We start from the raw sequence: 16,916 nt of genomic DNA, 5'->3' as shown, positions 1-16,916 counted from the left end.
GTAAAAAGACCAGACTTAATGGTCTGACTGAGACTGGAGGAACCCCAGAAGGCAGGGCCCCCAGACTGTCAACCCAGAACTAAAACCATCCCTGGAGCCAACTCTTCAGACTAAGATTAAACTGGACCATAAGATGTAAAATGACGCTCATGAAGGGTGTGCTCCTTAGCTTAAGTAGATACATGAGACTAAATGGGCAGCTCCTGTTTGGAGGCGAGATGAGAAGGCAAAAAGGGACAGGACCTGGCTGAACAGAGGCGGCAAATATGAGGTAGAAAGGAGGACAGCAACTACGGGCATGTAACTATGTGTGTATAAAGTTTTCTCTGAGAAATTAAACTTGAGCTGTAAACTTTCCCTTAAAGCACGATAAAAAAATTATATATATATTCGCGCGCGCACACACACACACTATGTGAATTATATCTCAATTAAAAAAAAGGTCTTTACATTCTGCCCAGTAAGTGGGTTCAGCGGGGCCTTAAGTTCCCTACAGGTAGAACTTGAGGTGTTTGGGTAGTCTGCCGAGTTTCATTCTGGTTGCCCTCCTGTGATCACGAGGTGAGACTAGAACAGAACAGCCTATCTCAGACCCTAAATTCCATGAACGAAGCACAGAACCTGCCCTGCCCTGGGTAATCTGTGGGGTGGGAGAAGCAGGAATGTTTTCGGAACCCACCTGTTTTCTGACGTTATCTGCACGACATTTATGGCCTAAGGCAGGGACGTTCTGCTCCGTGCACACACTATTAGCTTCTCTTTTGATGATTATTTCTGGGTAGGTCAGTATGGTAAGAGGAGAGCGTTCACGATCTCAGGACGCCTACTATTTATTGCATGGGAAATGCTGAACCTGGGCAGCATTACAATAGTCTCTTTTTTTCTTAGTTGTTCTTTAGGTGAAAGTTTACAGAGCAAATTAGTTTCTCATTGAACAATTAATAACACAAATTGTTTTGTGACATGGGTTGCCAACCCCATGATGTGTCAACAGTCTCCCCTTCTCAGCCTTGGGTTCTCCATTTGTTCAGCCTTTCTGTCCCTTCCTGCCTTCTCGTCTTTGCCCTTGGGCTGGTGTGCCCACTTAGTCTCCTATATGTGGTTGAACTACATGTGTTATTGTTTATAGGCCTAACCTTTTTTTTTTAACCTTTAGCTAAAGGGTAAACTTCCAGGGTGACTTCAGTACTGAGTCAAAAGAGTGTCCAGGGGCCATACTCTTGGGGTTTCTCCAGTCTCTGTCAGGCAGTAAGTCTGGTATTTTTTTGTGGGTTTGATTTTTGTTCTACATTTTTCTCCAGCTCTGTCCAGGACCCTCTATTGCGATCCCTGTCGGAGCAGTCGCTGGTGGTAGCCAGGCACCATCTAGTTGTTCTGGACTCAGTCTAGTGGGGGCTATGGTAGCTGTGGTCCATTAGCCCTTTGGACTAATCTTTCTCTTGTGTCTTTGGTTTTCTTCATTCTCCCTTGCTCCAGATGGGGTGGAGTATTTTAGATGGCTGCTCACAAGCTTTTAAGACCCCAGACGCTACTCACCAAAGTAGGATGTAGAACATTTTCTTTACAGACTGTTAGGCCAATTGAGCTGGATGAGACCCTGGTCCCCAGTCCTCAGCCCAGTAACTCGGTGTTTCAGGGAGTCTGGATGTATCTGTGAAGCTCCTATGACTTTGCCTTGGTCAAGCTGTGCAGACTTTCCCAGATTGTCTTCTGTCTTAGCCTTCACCAAAGTTATCACTTATTTACTGTCTACTTACTGTTTTTCCCTCCCTACCCCTCTATAATAATCTCTTGCTTTTATGCCATTTTACAACTTACAGCCTGAAATCTAGTATGAATCTCTTCTGCTATGAACTTGACCTCCATCTTGTGAGGCAGGCCGTTTACAAATGAGTAAATAAGGGCCAGAGGGTGAGGGGACAGGCATGGTCCTATGCTGAGTTACTGACTGGATCCCAGTTTCTTACAACTGCAACCACTATTCCTACAGGATCAGGTGGCCTCAGAGAAGAGCCTCTAATGGCTACAGTTTGCGCTCACAGCAGGAGGGGGTGTGGAGCACTGTGGGAGGGGGGAATAGGGAAGAGGGAGAAGAGAGGAGGGAGAAGGGAGGAGGGCTAACCTGTGTGAGAAGAAGATGCCCCTGCGCAGGAAGCGGTGTGGCCTCTGGCCGGTGGCTCGCTCTATCCGGTCTATCAGCTCTTTGTTGATTTTGCTGCTTCCAAACCGGACTAGGGGAGAAACAATTTGGAAAAAAGAGGCGATGACTTTCGCAGGGCAGGAGGCTTGGGGAGCAGTATCACTGAGATGAAGGGGAGACACTGGTACCCCACAGGGCAGGAGGCTTGGGGAGTGGTATCACTGAGATGAAGGGGAGACACTGGTGCCCCACAGAGCAGGAGGCTTGGGGAGCTGGTATCACTGAGTGAAGGGGAGACACTGGTACCCCACAGGGCAGGAGGCTTGGGGAGCAGGTATCACTGAGATGAAGGGGAATCACTGGTACCCTGCAGGGCAGGGGGTTTGGGGAGTGGTATCACTGAGGTGAAGGGGAGACACTGGTACCCCGCAGGGCAGGAAGCCTGGGGAGCAGGTATCACTGAGATGAAGGGGAAACACTGGTACCCCAGGCATGATGCCAACACAAACCAAACCTTCCAGGCCTTCTCCCCCTACACAAAAGAAATGTCTTCCACATTAACACTGACAACTGAGACCACAGCCAGTAAACCAGGGAACAATGACAGAATAAACCCTGTAGTGCTGGGACTGGATTCTAGTGGGAATGGTACCTGGAGCATAATCTAGCTCAGCAGCTTGGGACAACCAGAGTTAGTGTAACTAATTCAAAATTAAAAAGCATCCACGGAGTCGCTGTGGTGATGGACAGCCTCTCACATACCGATGAGCTTGTCATAGTCAATGCCCTTTGCACTGCTTGTCTGCACCGTCCACGGGTCCACAAAATCCTCCCCAGGCTCCGTGGCATCTGGGCCACAATCCCCCCCGGGGGCCGGGTTTCCTGGAGGGCAGTCAGCCTTGTAATCCTCGCCCACTGCCGTTTTGTAGCTTGCTTTTAATGACAACAACAACTCTACAGCGGCATCAACTTCATCCTGAAGGAAGAAAATAAACGTGAAGGCTGAAATGCTCGTAATAGCTAATGTCTGCTGAATGCCTACTGTTACAGACTGAGTTGTGCCCCTGCAAAAATACGTGTTGGAATCCTAACCCCTATGCTTGTGGAAAGTAGCCCTGGTGGCACGGTGGTTAAGTAGCCCGGCTGCTAACCAAAAGGTTGGTGGTTTGAACCCACCAGCCACTCTGAGGAAGAAGGAAGTGGAGTCTACTTCCGTAAAGATCAGAGCCTTGGAAACCCTCTGGGGCAGTTCTACACTGTCCTATAGGGTCCCCGTGAGTCAGAATCGACTGGACAGCACACACCACACACCAACATGCCTGTGGCTGTATCCTGTTTGGGAACAGGGTTTTCTGTTACATCCAGGAGGCTGTATCAGAGTAGAGTAATGCCTTCAATTTAACCACTTGTGAGACATAAAGAGCACTGCAGACCCAGAGACAAGGGAGCACAGACTAGGGAAGACGTGAGCACATGTGGGGACCAACGAGGAGCCGAGCAGCACTGGGGCTGCAGAGGCTGAGACAAGGACCTTCCCCATCGCCGACAGAGCTCGAGGCCTCCTCTAGAGCTGGTGCCCTGAATTCAGACTTCCAGCCTCCTAAGCTGTGAGAAAATAACTTCCTTTTCTGTAAAGCCACCGTTTGTGGTATTTCTGTTACAGCAGCGCCAGGAGACTTAGACACCTACCACGTGGCCCATGTTGTGTTAAATGCTCTCCCACAGTTACCTGTCCAGCCTCTCAGCAGCCCAGCGAAGGGTCACACTGCCCCTTTCCAGGTGACGACTGAGACTCAGAAAGGGGAAGAGGCTTCCCTTTAGCATACAGCAAGTGGTGGGCCTGAATACAGTTCACTTTCACTGGTTGTCCTAATGCTATGGGTTACTACCCCGAGTACATCATAATAGTGCTACATACACTGTTGTCTGTGACAAAGTTCACAGCCTGAAGATTTCTCAAGGACCACTGATGGCAGAGAACATGTGTGATGGCTCCTTTAGTTGAGCCACACTGAGTTCTGTGCTGGAACGGGTTTTCTCATTCCACATAGGTCGAGGTGAATGCTTATAGAAATTTAACCAATGACACCACCAAGGATGGTGACAGTAGCTTACAGAGATATCAAGAAAGCAGACAAAGGCAAGGAAAAGGTGAGGCTCTCAGGCTGTACGTGAAGGAGGGGATCACTGGCAAAGGGCACACCACGGCATTCTGGCTGTCTGAAGAATTCTCATGTTGATTGTTTTAAAACAAGTCAGAAGAAAAAAAGCACAAAGTAAAATGTATCCTTGGGGCTGCGGACATCTCTGGGAGCCTTCCCTCTTCCGGAGCCCACACCAGCCACCCTGGAGGTCTGGCACTCACAAGAGCCATGCCATGGCCTCAAGCTCCACTCCAAGAATTGGCCTTAATGGATTAGATCACAAAGGACAGGCACAGTCCAGTTTGCTTGCCCAGGGAAACACAGCATCCCCATTCAGAGCTGTATGTGATGTGCTATAACCTCTGTGTAAAGTGAGGGGCTCCTCAGGTACAGCACCTAAGTCCTGCTGTCATTGGGTGCCTTTGAGACAGTCGATTCCAACTCACAGTGAGCCCATGTGACAGAGAACTGCTCTATAGGGTTTCCTAGGCTGTAATCTTTAGGGGAGCAGATCGCTAGGTCTCCCTCCTACAAAACTGCTGGGTGGGTTCAAACCGCCAACCTTTTGGTTAGCAGCTGAACGCCCATTGTGCCACCAGGGCTCCTTACCTGGACCCGAGAAGACTCTTACTCTCGGGGGCCTTCCACACACAGATGTGCATTTCAAACTCTAATCCTAGCAAGGATTTGTCATTAAAATGACAAGTGTGGAATCAACAACCCCACAGATCCCACTCATACAAGAGATAAGACGCTTGCCCGTGTTAGGTCAGGAAAGCGTGTTTCACTTATCTCCTCTCTGCGCCGCGAGGCTCAGTGCCTGGGAGGAACTCGGTGTTTAGAAAAATCATCCACTGAATTACCAAGGGGAAGAGCTACCTTGCTTTGAAGCGTCAGTAAAAAACCAGCTGCCGTCAAGTTGATTCTGACTCATGGCAACCTCACGTGTGTCAGAGTAGGACTGTGCTCCCTAGGATTTTCAATGGCTGATTTTTCAGAAGTAGATCTCTAAGCCTTTCTTCTGAGGCACCTCCGGGTGGACTCAAACCCCCAATCTTTCAGTTAGCAGCTGGGTGTTTTGATTGTTTGTATCCCCGGGGGCACCCTTTGAGGTCCAATGCAGTCAATACCATTGTATCACTTGCTGTGCTGACACTTCACTCTCTATCTGGTATAACTTGGCTTGAAGCTGGGGGCGCTCTGAGACTCAAACATTTAACCATGTCCCTGCTTGAGCTCATCCTCGCTCTGCAATCTGGACCAGGACCGAAAGGCAGGCTTGCCCCGTGGATGTTCTTGTTCACAATCTAATATAGATGAAGACATCGAAACAGAATTTAAAAGCTGATGTTCTGAAAAAAAGCCAGACACAAAAGGCTGTATTCTGTCCAATGATCTACTGCTCAAACACGGCTGGAACTACCCTATGGTGGCAGACGGAGGAGGCTCCCTCGGGAGGGGAGGGTGGTGGCTAGGAGGGGCATAACCCTGGCTCCGGGTGCTGCTATGGGGTTTCTTCATTTGGGAGCTGCTTATGCAGGTGTGGTCATTTTGTGACAATTCAGTAGCTGCCCACTTAGGACCTAAGTACTTTCTGCACGAATAGTAGAGTTCTGTTTAAAACGTTTACTCAAACTAAAAGAAGGGGGAAAAAACAAAAGGCTCTGTTCTCCATCTCAACCCCTATGATCCAGTATCATTTCTGGACTCTTTTCCAGCTCTCAGCCACTGTCCCTCTCACAGCCTGGATTCTGACCTACCCGCCAGGACACTCCTTGCTTTAGCAATTGTGATTGAGAGAAGTGGGTCCAGAACCCTGGGCACAGTGGGCAGAAAGGAACGTCAGTGACCATGGCCTAGACAGATGGCGGGAAATAGCTGGACGAAGAGCCGGCAGGACCCTCTCAGTACTGGTGCTCTGAATGCGCCTCAACTATTTTGCCTGAAGTGAGTGTCTAAAACAGCAAATGCTTCTACCGCACACACCTCTCAGGGTCAGATACAAATTTCCTTCTGAGTGCTTCACCATTTACCTCTGGCTGTGTTGTGTAACCTCTGATCTCCCCAGCCGTGTGTTAGCTGATGGCATGAGTCAAGGAACATGCTCTGAAGAGTCCTCCTAACTGTGCAAAGAACTGCTGGTAGTCAACCTGATGGCGACGTCGCTGAGAATTACTAACTAAAAGCATTTACTAAACGTGACTAAAATTTAATGCTAAATGGACAGAAACATCACAGTCGAGCTCCCAAAAGGGGCTGACAGAGGAAGTGATCAACATTTGGGCCCTTTATTTCTCTTACTTATTTATTAAAAAAAAAAATTAAAACAATGTTGCCTAATCCATTGAGCCCTATCTAGTGAATACCTTCCTGAGAATAACCAGTTCCTTTTTTTGACATCACTTTTTTTTTGACATCACTTTCTTTCAGTGAAAACCCTGGTGGCGTAATGGTTAAGTGCTATGGCTGCTAACCAAAGGGTTGGCAGTTCGAATCCACCAGGTGCTCCTTGGAAACTCTATGGGGCAGTTCTACTCTGTCCCATAAGGTCGCTACGAGTCGGAATCGACTCAATGGCACTGAGTTTGATTTTTTTTTGGTTTTCTTTCAGTACGATTTAAAACAAACAAACAAACAAAAAAACTCAAACCTGTTGCTGTCAAGTAGATTCTGACTCATAGGGACCCTAAAGGACAGAGTAGAACTGCCCCACAGGGTTTCCAAGAAGCAGCTGGTGGATTCGAACTGCCAGCCTTTTGGTGAGCAGCTGAGCTCTTAAGCACTGTGCCACCAGGGCTCCTTTGTACAATTTATCTCCTTTAAAAACAAGTAATGGGCTATTTTGGGCCTAAGTGGTCAAAGTAAACAGCTGGGTGGGTGTGAGATGGTTGACAACCACAAACAGACTTTAAAAAACCCAAAAGCCCCCAAGGACAAAGGAAACAGGCAAGATGACATCAGAGCAAGAGTTTAGAAGCTGGAGGATGGATGGCTGGTAAGGGGGCTGAGCATGTGAGAAAAACAAATGGTAGGCGTAGTGGAAAACTGGCAGGCGTGAACTCACAGGGCTGTGGAAGCCTCTGAGGCTCAGTACTGCTGGCGCCAGGTACTCAGGGAAGCGAAGGTGAAAGGGGCTATAAAGCAGGAGCACTGGCTGCAAACCTGTTGAAGAAGCACTGTTTGGGCCCCACTCCACCTCCCCACACAGCTGCCCTCTCCCACCAACCAGTGGATTAGTTTCTAGAGACGACAGGGTTAGCAGCGTCTAGACTGGTAGACAGAGCCCTTGGGTGGTGCAAATGGTTAACATGCTCAGCTAATAACCGAAAAGTTGGAGGTTCAAGTCCAGCCAGAGGCCTGGAGATCTACTTCTGAAAAACCAGCCACTGAAAACCGTATGGAGCACAGTTCTACTCTGACACACATGGGGTGGCCATGAGTCGGGGTCAACTCTACTGGGAGACATCATGCACGTGGAGGGTAGGGGCACCACACTGAAAATGGGGTGCTCGGCGAGGATCACAGAGCTCCACTTTCTCTTTCACTCTGCTCTAGAACACTTGCATGGGGGCGAAGCTCACAGCCTCTAGACAGCAGACCAGAGAAGCCTTCTCTGGGGCATCTGACTGACCTCAAAGACAAGACCTAAAGACCCTGATGCTGCAGACTCACCCGAAGAAGGGCACAGCTGATTGTCCTCCCGGGAGTGAAACCTACATGGAGAGGCTCCTCTCGCACGTGCTGAGCTACAATCAGCCCTCCAAGACTGGAGGGGTGACGGTGCACAGCAAAGCATTGCCCAATACCCCAAGAGTGCCTCTGTATGAAAGGCAGAAGGAAAAAAAAAAAAAAAGAACTTGAAGGAAATTGAGGTTACAAAGGGGGCAGAAAACACCCAGAAAGCTATCATCAAGGCCTTGGAGTTCAAAAGGTGATACTTCACCTATGAAATGAAGAACAGACTGCTAGAAGGCAGAATATTCAGAGATCAAAAGCAAACTCTTGGAAATGAAAAATGATAGGATGAAATAAAGAGCTCAATAGGAAGGTTAGAAGTTGAGGGAATATCCCTGAAAGAACAAGAAGAAAAAAATATGGAAAAAAGTCAAAAAGCAAGCAAATCAGAGGACCAGTGTTTGAATAAAAAAAGTCCACAAGAAGAGAACAGAGAAAACAGAAGAAATAAAGTAACAATATAATTTCTGAGAATTAAAGAGCATGAGTTTCTAGCTTGAAAGGAGCACTGAGCACCCAGCCCAAGAAATTTCAGAACACTGGGACAAAGAGAAGATCCTGCAAATATCCAGAGAACAAACACAGGAAACAGTGTCCATCGTCTCAACTGCAACCCTAGAAGATAGATGATAATGGAGCCATGGTTTCAGAATTCTGAGAAAAATCACTTCCAACCTGGAATTCTATGCCAGGCCTACTTATCAGTCAAGCATTACGTAAGGTAAAAAAAAAAAAAAATATGTAAAATGTCAAAAAATTATCTCTGTTGCACTCATTTCCTCAGGAACCATTGTGGGGTTTGCTCTGCACAAAGAGTAAAGTAAAGAAGAACAAGACACAGGATCAGGAAATAGGGGACCCACCAGAGAGGTGGAAGGAACCCTGGGTGGACAGTGAAAGCGGATCTCAAGGCGGGCAAGCACGGGAGGCTGGAGGCACCAGTCCAGAGCAAAGCCAGCAGCAAGTCCTTGGAGAGGCCCCCCTGCGGGGAGACGAACTTGAGAGACTGGTGGATGCAAGTGAGTTGAGAGGAGACTCACCCAGCTGGGGGTGGGTCTGGAGGTACAGTATCATTAGTACATACAAAAAGCCAAGCTGACAAAAACCAGGCAAGTGTGAACTCCAGAGAAAACAAAAGCTGGGCAGGAAAGAAAAAGAACCCAGCCTGTGCTTCCTGGTTCAGCCGTCAACGGCGTTTACACAGTGATGACAATGTCAATGCTAACGATGACCTGACTACCATTCAATATACACTAGGAGATGGGAGGGATGGGGGTGTGAGTGTGGACGTGCTAAACCCTCGTCTCCCACAGAGAAAGCCTCAAACTGAAAATCAACAAGGACTTAGGGCAGGCAGCAGGCAGGCGGAGACCCTGAGCTTCTGTTAAGGTGACAGAAAAAGCTAGAAGTGGACAGAACGGTGGCGGGTGCAGCGCATGATGAATACAGTTAATACCACTGACGCGCACCCGCAAAGACTCTTGAAAGGCAAATGTTTTGTTAGAGATTTACCACAGGACAAAAAATACCAACAAGGAGCAGTGCAGTAAGCAGGATATTTAGAGATGTGGGGGGAGGTGGGGACCTACAAAGCCCCAGCTAAAGGGGCTGAAAAGGTTTGTTTCTGGGAGCAGGAGAGAGCAGGAGGGACTGGGAGGAACGCTGTATTCACAAAGGCTCTGAGAACCGACTGGCTCTTCAGACCACGCTCATCAGTTGGGTTGATAAAGGTAAACACCAAATTTAAAATTAAAGCCAAAATGGCTGTTACTGAGGGAACAGACCCCCAGCAGTCTTCTGCAGGGTGACACACCCCACAGGCTCAGGATGTTCAGATGCACATTTGAGAACCCCAGACACACACCTTCGATGCCTTCTTGGCTTTGAGGGCTCTCACGAGCTCCCCTTGAGCAGCTATGCTGTTGAACAGCTCCATTGTGGATGCTGGGGGCTCGCCGTTGGCTGTGTCCGCCATTTCCCGGGGCCTGGGTTCGCAGCTGGGGTCAAGACAAGACTGCAGGGAAAGAGAGAGAGACTGATTAATAAGCCATCACGGAGGTTTTTCCTTTTGGGTACTGAATCCTCCTTTTTTCCCAAAAAAGGGTGAGGTGAGTTGTCAGAGAGAATATGGACATAAAACATAAAGTAAAAACATAAGCTACAATCTGAGGCGGTGGGAAACAGGAGAACAAATGTTGACGATGAGGACTGGAGGAGTCGCCATGACTTACTGACTTCAGGGCTGCCAGGTAGTCCTTCCTAGCCAAGGCCAAGCTGCACCTGTTGGTGTGGGCCCCGTGCCTTGCCTGGTGTCGGGCATAGGAGGTACTCAGGTGTGGTCAGGGGAGAAATACCAAGTGCTTTGGTAAACCTACGTTCACCAGAGCTGCAGATATTGGCAAATTGCTAGTTGCTCTTTAACTGCCTTGGGGACAAATTCCCAGGGCTTTGCTGCCATATTCCACACACCGCTGAGCAAATGGCTTCCTATACTAGCCAGCTGCTCTGTTCCCAGGCAAGGCGAAGTCGGGGGGTGGGGCCACGGCCTTATCTGTTCTGGGTTCCAAGTGAAGTGAGGACCACACGTAGCCAGTCCATTCTAAACCAACCCACTGCCGTCGTCCATTCTAGATGCTGCCTTATTCATGGTAACTGTGAACCTCTGAAGGTGTGTCCATGAGTCATTATTTGCAAAATGTGGGGGCACACAGCAGGCTACCTGATGCGGCCTCCTGGACAGGTACGAGGCCACCATAGCCCCTCTCTGCCTTCCACCCGCCTACACTATCCCCAGAGGACAGGGCTGCAAAGACCGTCCCCCCTCTTCACTCACACCTGCCCTCAGTGGTCCTTTTAACCAGGTAACTCGAGGCCCTTGTCCTCCGAGGTTGCCTTCTAGTTGCTCATACTCATCATACCTTCTCCTCCTGCTTCTGTAACTTTATTTAACATTCCAATAGCCTCGCGAGGTACCAGGTACTGTTCTAAACGCTTCCCTAAATTAACTGGTTCAATCCGCACAGCTATCCTGTGTGGAAGGTACTATTTTTTATCCTGTTTTACAGATGAGCAACCGAGGTACAGAGGTAGTAAGTACCTTGCCCAAATTCACAGCTAGTATGTGGTGGTGACAGCAGCAATGGTGGGATTTGAACCCAGGTACCACTAGGTAGTGCCTCTGTCTTGCCTTTTCTTCTCTGTCTCCCCTCGTGTCTCCTCAACTGCCCCTCTCAAGCAAATTTTAGTTTAGATGTTGCTTCCTCCAGAAAGTCTTCCCTGAAGGAAGCAACGTTGAGACCTAGCCCCCTGGCCTTCTCCCTAACACAGCACCTGGCACACTGCTCAGTGGGTTCGCACGGATTCCAGTAAGGCCGGGCCTAGCTTCCTGTGCTTACCGCTGTCCCCTCAGAGCTTTGCACACCCAGCTTAGGGCTGATATGCAAGGGGTGATGGTTGAAAAAGTGACCTTGGCCACTAACTTCCCTACCTACTATCAAGCTGGTCTTTACTCTGAAATAGCACTGAGGCCATGAGCTGAAGACCAGAGACAGGAACATCTCACCACTGATAAAAGGAAAAAAGGAACTGCTGTTCCTGAGCCAACACGAGGAGCTCTGCCTTTAAGAGCAAGACGATGCTCACCGCTTTCAGAGATTCCTGAAAACTGTGCATCAAGGCGTCTGCTCTCCAGACCCTCGGTTCTTGGCGGTAGTCATACACGGGTTGGTGAGCAGCAGAGAGCAAGCTCAAAGGAAGGGAAACCACATGGCATGGTGAAAGAGCCCTGCACCTGGGTCCCAAGACCTGGGCTTAACCAGAGCTGGATACCTGTGGGCCAGTGGCTGGGGGTCAGTCACTTCCCCTTTCTGAATGTCAGCTTCCTCAACTATAAAATGGCACCAAGGGGAACCTCTTCACCTACAGCAAGGACTGTTAGAAGAAGAAGACAGGGGAGCAGTCTGTAAACTGTAAGGCAAGGTACATTTTACAAGGTATTTATAAGGATATAAATACTGTTCTTAAATTTGTTTTTGTTTTGTTAGGGTTCTGGAATTTGGCTGAACTCCCAGCTCCATCTATAACTTGCTGCTAGACCTTGGATGAGGATGAAGGTAACAATGCTAACACCAGCGCAGCTAACTTGGGGCACTGCTGGATTGTTCCAGGCACCTTGTATGTATCAGCACATTCAATCTTTACAGCGATCCTGTGAGGCAGACTTGCTACCTGCATTTTACAGATGAGTAAACTAAGGCACAGAGAGGTTAAAACACTTGCCCAAGATAATGCAAATGGTAGAGACAGAAGACCAGCTCAAGCACTCGGCCCCAAAAGCCCACACTCTCAACCATTGTCCTACAACCTACTTAGCCTCAGTCTCTCAACTGTAACATGGATGCTAACTTGCAGGACTGCTGCGAGGATTAAGATATTACAGGTAACTAGTTTTTTAGTCTAGCACAGCAACTGTTCTGTGGCAGGGGCTTAATAAACGACTACTTTGTTTCTTGAACCAATTCTTAATTTTCTAGTTAACTCTATGAATCAAACGCACACATTTGCGGTGTACTTTATTTTTATTTATCCATGGGTTAAGTATGTGTTTAAAAAGCATGTTAGTTATTAACCAAACGAATTTTCCTATGGGTCAATGAGACTACAATATGGAAACCAGGAGTAGAGAGCAGCCACCTTGCCTCCCCTCCCTGCAGGAAAACACCTTGATTTCCAGAACGGGAAGTCTAGTGAGACAGCCAACTTACCACCCACAGTTGGCGGAGGCCTGCAAGAGAGGAGGAATAAGGAAGCACCCCCTGACCAGCACTAAGGGAGGAGAAAGGCCCAGGCTGCCCACCGACTCCCCAGGCTCCCCACCACCTCCCCAGGCTCAGGCTACTGGCTGAGTCACGGGGCTTTGTCCATATCAAGTAACAAAGTGGTGAAAACCACAGTCACAGCAATCAGGCGCCTTGTCCCAGGCACTGTCCATGTCATCCCTGATTCTCACAGCTTGCAAGGCTGGGTGGTACAGCTTAACCTTCTGCATCAGCAGGAGAGGCTGATGGCTCAGGGACGTTAGGACAACCCTCCCCAGGTTACACCACCAGACCTGCCAAAGCCCCTCTGGATCCTGAGCTCTCAGAATTCTAGCCTCCCCCTGCCACCCTGGAACATCTTCCACCCTTCTCTGCCTGGAAGTAGCCAATATCTTCCTAATTCAAACAACCTTTCCTAACCCTGGCACCCCTTGAACCAAGTTGGTCACCCCCTCCTCAATGCTCCCCGAGCATTCCGTTAGTAACTCTACCAAAGCTCACACCGCATTTTAGTTCCTAGGTCTCTGACATCAGACGACTAAAGCAAGCGCCAGGCTTTATTCTTCCATGCACTCCTAGTACCTGCACACAGCTTCCCAATGTTTACTGACTGAAGGACTCTCAGGAGTCATCTAGTTAAGCCTTTTCTCTAAGGTTTGTACCCTCTTATACTATCTTGCAAGTGCTTGTCCAGGTTCAGGCCAGCTTCCCAGTCTAGACTTCAGACAGCCTCTTGTTTAAGAGTAACGCTCGCCTTACGCTGAGCCGAGCCCAGCTGATCTCCCCGCGTCCTCCCTTTTTCAGACCCCCTCCCACCCCTCTGTTCCAGTTTCTTCACTCACTGCTGACATCTGCTCACTCTCCTGGCATTCTGGAATTCCCTTCAGCTTACCCCGTCCTTCCAAACATGCGGTGTTCTGCCCAGAAGGCAACAGGCGGTGGCGGTAAGGATTTGAAGTCTGTGAGTAGGATGAAAATCAAGTACAGATGGAAACTGCCCTTGAAAATGCCTAGAGAAGGTCCAGGCAGAGTGACCGGCCCAGTCTCTGGGTGAGCCGTGGGCAGTCACAGCTTTGCACACAGTGGACCAGGTAACTGTGCTGTTGGTAGAGGACCAGCCAGAGGAACTGAGCCCACATGTAAGGGCCATGTTGTAGGAAAAACCAAGTAACTTTAAACGCCAGAATCCCACTTGAGAAGAAGCACAAACAGGAACTAAAACTGACTCCCTGTCCTCAGGATCACCAGCAGGCATGCACTGTGTTGGAACCACCCGCACTATTTGGACTTTGTGTGTGCATGTGCGTGTGCGCGCGAATGCATGAGTGTGACACAACTTTTGTGTGTTCGTGCTCTAGGAGTGGTCAGGGGCAAGCAGGGCAGAAGCACTGTCTTCCTTACTCCATACATCTGACCACGTGCCCGCATTTATTGTACCCCTCCCCCAATCTATTCAACAGCCTCCTTTTCTTCTTTGTGAACTAACTCTGAAAGTTCACCAACAGTTGCATGTGCGTCAGTATGTGTGTGGTTCTAAGCAGTCTGGGGTCTGGGGAGCCATAAGGGCCATTGTCTCAAGTGTTTTGTCACATCTACTGTACACAGGGCTTTTGAATCTGTGTTAAGAAAAGCTGCGTTATCTATTTAGTGAATACTACAACCTGAAACAACGAAAATGAAGCTATACTCTGTGAAGTAATCTATTACCTCCTCTAAACAGAAGTACTGAGTGTAAAACACTGAACTGCATGTTCCACAGCAGACCACTGCACACCTTTAAAGAACCAAAAAAGGCTCTTAAAAATGAACTCCCACCCGTGGACTCCCTGTTAACCCAGAACTGAAACCATTCCCGAAACCAACTCTTCAGACAAAGATTAGTAAGGATTATAAAATAAAATAATACTCGCGAAGAGTGTGCTTCTTTACTTCAAGTAGACACACGAGACCAAATGGGTGGCTCCTGTCCAGAAGCGGAATGAGAAGGCGGAAAGGGACAGAACTGGTTGAATGGACACAGGAGACCCAAGGTGGAAAGGTGGAGTGTGCTGTCACATCATAGGGATAGCAACTAGTGTCACATAACAATTTCTGTACGAGAAACTAACTCGAGCTGTAAACTTTCATCGATACCGCAATAAAAAAAGAATTAACTCCCAATCTGCCTTTTTAAGAACTTTAATCCTGTGATTGCTTTGAAAGGCTCCACTGTTCTGGACACAGTTTTGGGATGAGGAATGGAAAGAGCAATGAACTGTGTAACAGAACAATTTGATACTGACTTGGGCTACACCCAAACCACCTCACAAGTAAGCTGAGGATTCAATGATTCTGCAATTTGTAGGATGCACGGCATCAAGACAACCAGTTCTAGAGCAGCTGGGAAGAGCAGGGACTCAGGAAATTTCTGGATGCCTGGGATATCACCAGGAGGTGAAATACCACTTTTCACATCCTGACTCCAGGGTGCGGCCGGCAACAGCACCGGACTGGCAAGTTTCCAGGAAATCAAGTTCTTAGAACAAGGAGTTCTTTACACCCCAAACCTTGAAACAGATCATGCTCCATTTTTTTTTTTTAACACTAAGAAGAAATGTTATTTTCCCCTCCAAATAATAAAATGGACACTATCTTAAAAGAAGCCATCAATCTAGACAAAGGAAGGCGTAAGACAATTTTGGGTATCACAGTAAAAATGCTAATCTGTTCAGATGTTGCTTATTTTAAAAAAAGTGTCAGCGAAAAACATGACAGCCAACACGGAGGTGCTGAAAGGCTGAAACGCAAGGCAGAATCCAAGCAGGCAGCTGCTCCACTCCCTGTGGGGCTCTGGGTCAACAGGATGAAATAAAAACACATAAGATCCTGATCCTGAGAGACAACTCCTCAACCCCAAAGCAAAGGTTCCCAGCACTCTGACCAAAAGCTGATTAAAAAACTACAAAACCTAACAGGCTCTCAGCCTGGCAAAGATGGCAATACGTACCCAGGTTGTGGGACACTGCAGAGGTGGCCACTGGTCACAGTGTACGGGGCAGGCGAGTAGCTGAGACAGGCTGGTGCTGTGAGAGGTCTTTAATATTCTCCCCACATTTCTTTCAGTTTCACTTCTAGAAAAGGCTTTGCTTTCCTTTCCTGTTCACCTCTCCCTTTGGTTACTTGCACTATGGGGTTTCTCAGAAATTGTTTTGATTCTCAGAAAACATTTCAGCCTCTTGATCAACCTCCAAGATAAAAACGTCTTGTCAGGGGTGGGGTGGGTGCAAGAACGAGGTAATCCCCTTCACGTCAGAGCTATTGGCCACTCATTGCATCAGCCATCCCAGACCTCGGGTTGCATCAGCCATCCCATACCCCATACTACCTGCCATAGCCTCCCCACCCTTCCCATTTCTACCCTCAGAGTGTGTGTGATGGCCTGTGTTTGTGTGTACTGTAGTTATGGGGCGGGGGGCGAGATGGCAGACGGGAAATTCCCTGCAGCTACTGTTCACTCAGGCAGCACAGTGCAGTGGAAAGATCCTGAACTCTGGGATCAGACAGCCCTGGATTTCAATCCAGCTCCAGCGTTTTCCAGCTGCAAGACCTTGGGCAAGTCACATTACCTCTCTGGACCTCCCTCAGTGTCCTCATTTGTGAAACGGGCATAAAAAGAGCTCAGCTAATTCTACCAAACTTTCCAGGAAGAGTTAATACCACTACTACTACAGGTATTTCAGAGCATAGAAAAGGGTGGAATACTCCCAAATTCATTTTTAGAAGCCAGCATAACCTTGATACCAAAACCAGGTGAAGGCACCACAAAAAAAGAAAATCACAGACCTATATCCCTCAAGAACTTAGACGCAAAAATGCTCAACAAAATTCTAGCCAACAGAATTGAATAACATATCAAAAAAATAATTCACCGTGACCAAGTGGGATTTATACCAAGTATGCAGGGATGGTTTAACATCAGGAAAACAAACAATGTAATCCAGCACATAAATAAAACAAAAGATAAGGACCACATGATCTTATCAATTGATGCTGAAAAGGCATTTGCCAAAGTCCAACGCCCATTCATGATAAAAACTCCCA

General features: G+C 48.1%; 1 protein-coding gene across 2 annotated transcripts in view; it reads right to left on the bottom strand.

The window, feature by feature from the left end:
- Window positions 1–16,916, bottom strand: part of WARS1 (tryptophanyl-tRNA synthetase 1) — a 40,538-nt gene that overhangs the window by 19,207 nt on the left and 4,415 nt on the right. The window contains exons 2-5 of one of the 2 annotated variants that reach the window (XM_049899622.1): window positions 15,823–16,060; window positions 9,884–10,033; window positions 2,903–3,116; window positions 2,123–2,231 (exon numbers count right to left, since the gene is read on the bottom strand). In XM_049899622.1, the coding sequence (XP_049755579.1) occupies window positions 2,123–2,231; window positions 2,903–3,116; window positions 9,884–9,994 (434 nt within the window). In that variant the 5' untranslated portion in view covers window positions 9,995–10,033; window positions 15,823–16,060. The remainder of the gene's footprint in view (window positions 1–2,122; window positions 2,232–2,902; window positions 3,117–9,883; window positions 10,034–15,822; window positions 16,061–16,916) is intronic. The other variant, XM_049899623.1, reaches the window with a different exon arrangement.

This window comes from Elephas maximus, chromosome 10 (genome assembly GCF_024166365.1).
Source record: "Elephas maximus indicus isolate mEleMax1 chromosome 10, mEleMax1 primary haplotype, whole genome shotgun sequence".
Taxonomy (NCBI): domain Eukaryota; kingdom Metazoa; phylum Chordata; class Mammalia; order Proboscidea; family Elephantidae; genus Elephas; species Elephas maximus.
Note: the sequence above shows the minus strand (reverse complement) of the source record. Positions and strands in the feature narration are given on the sequence as shown.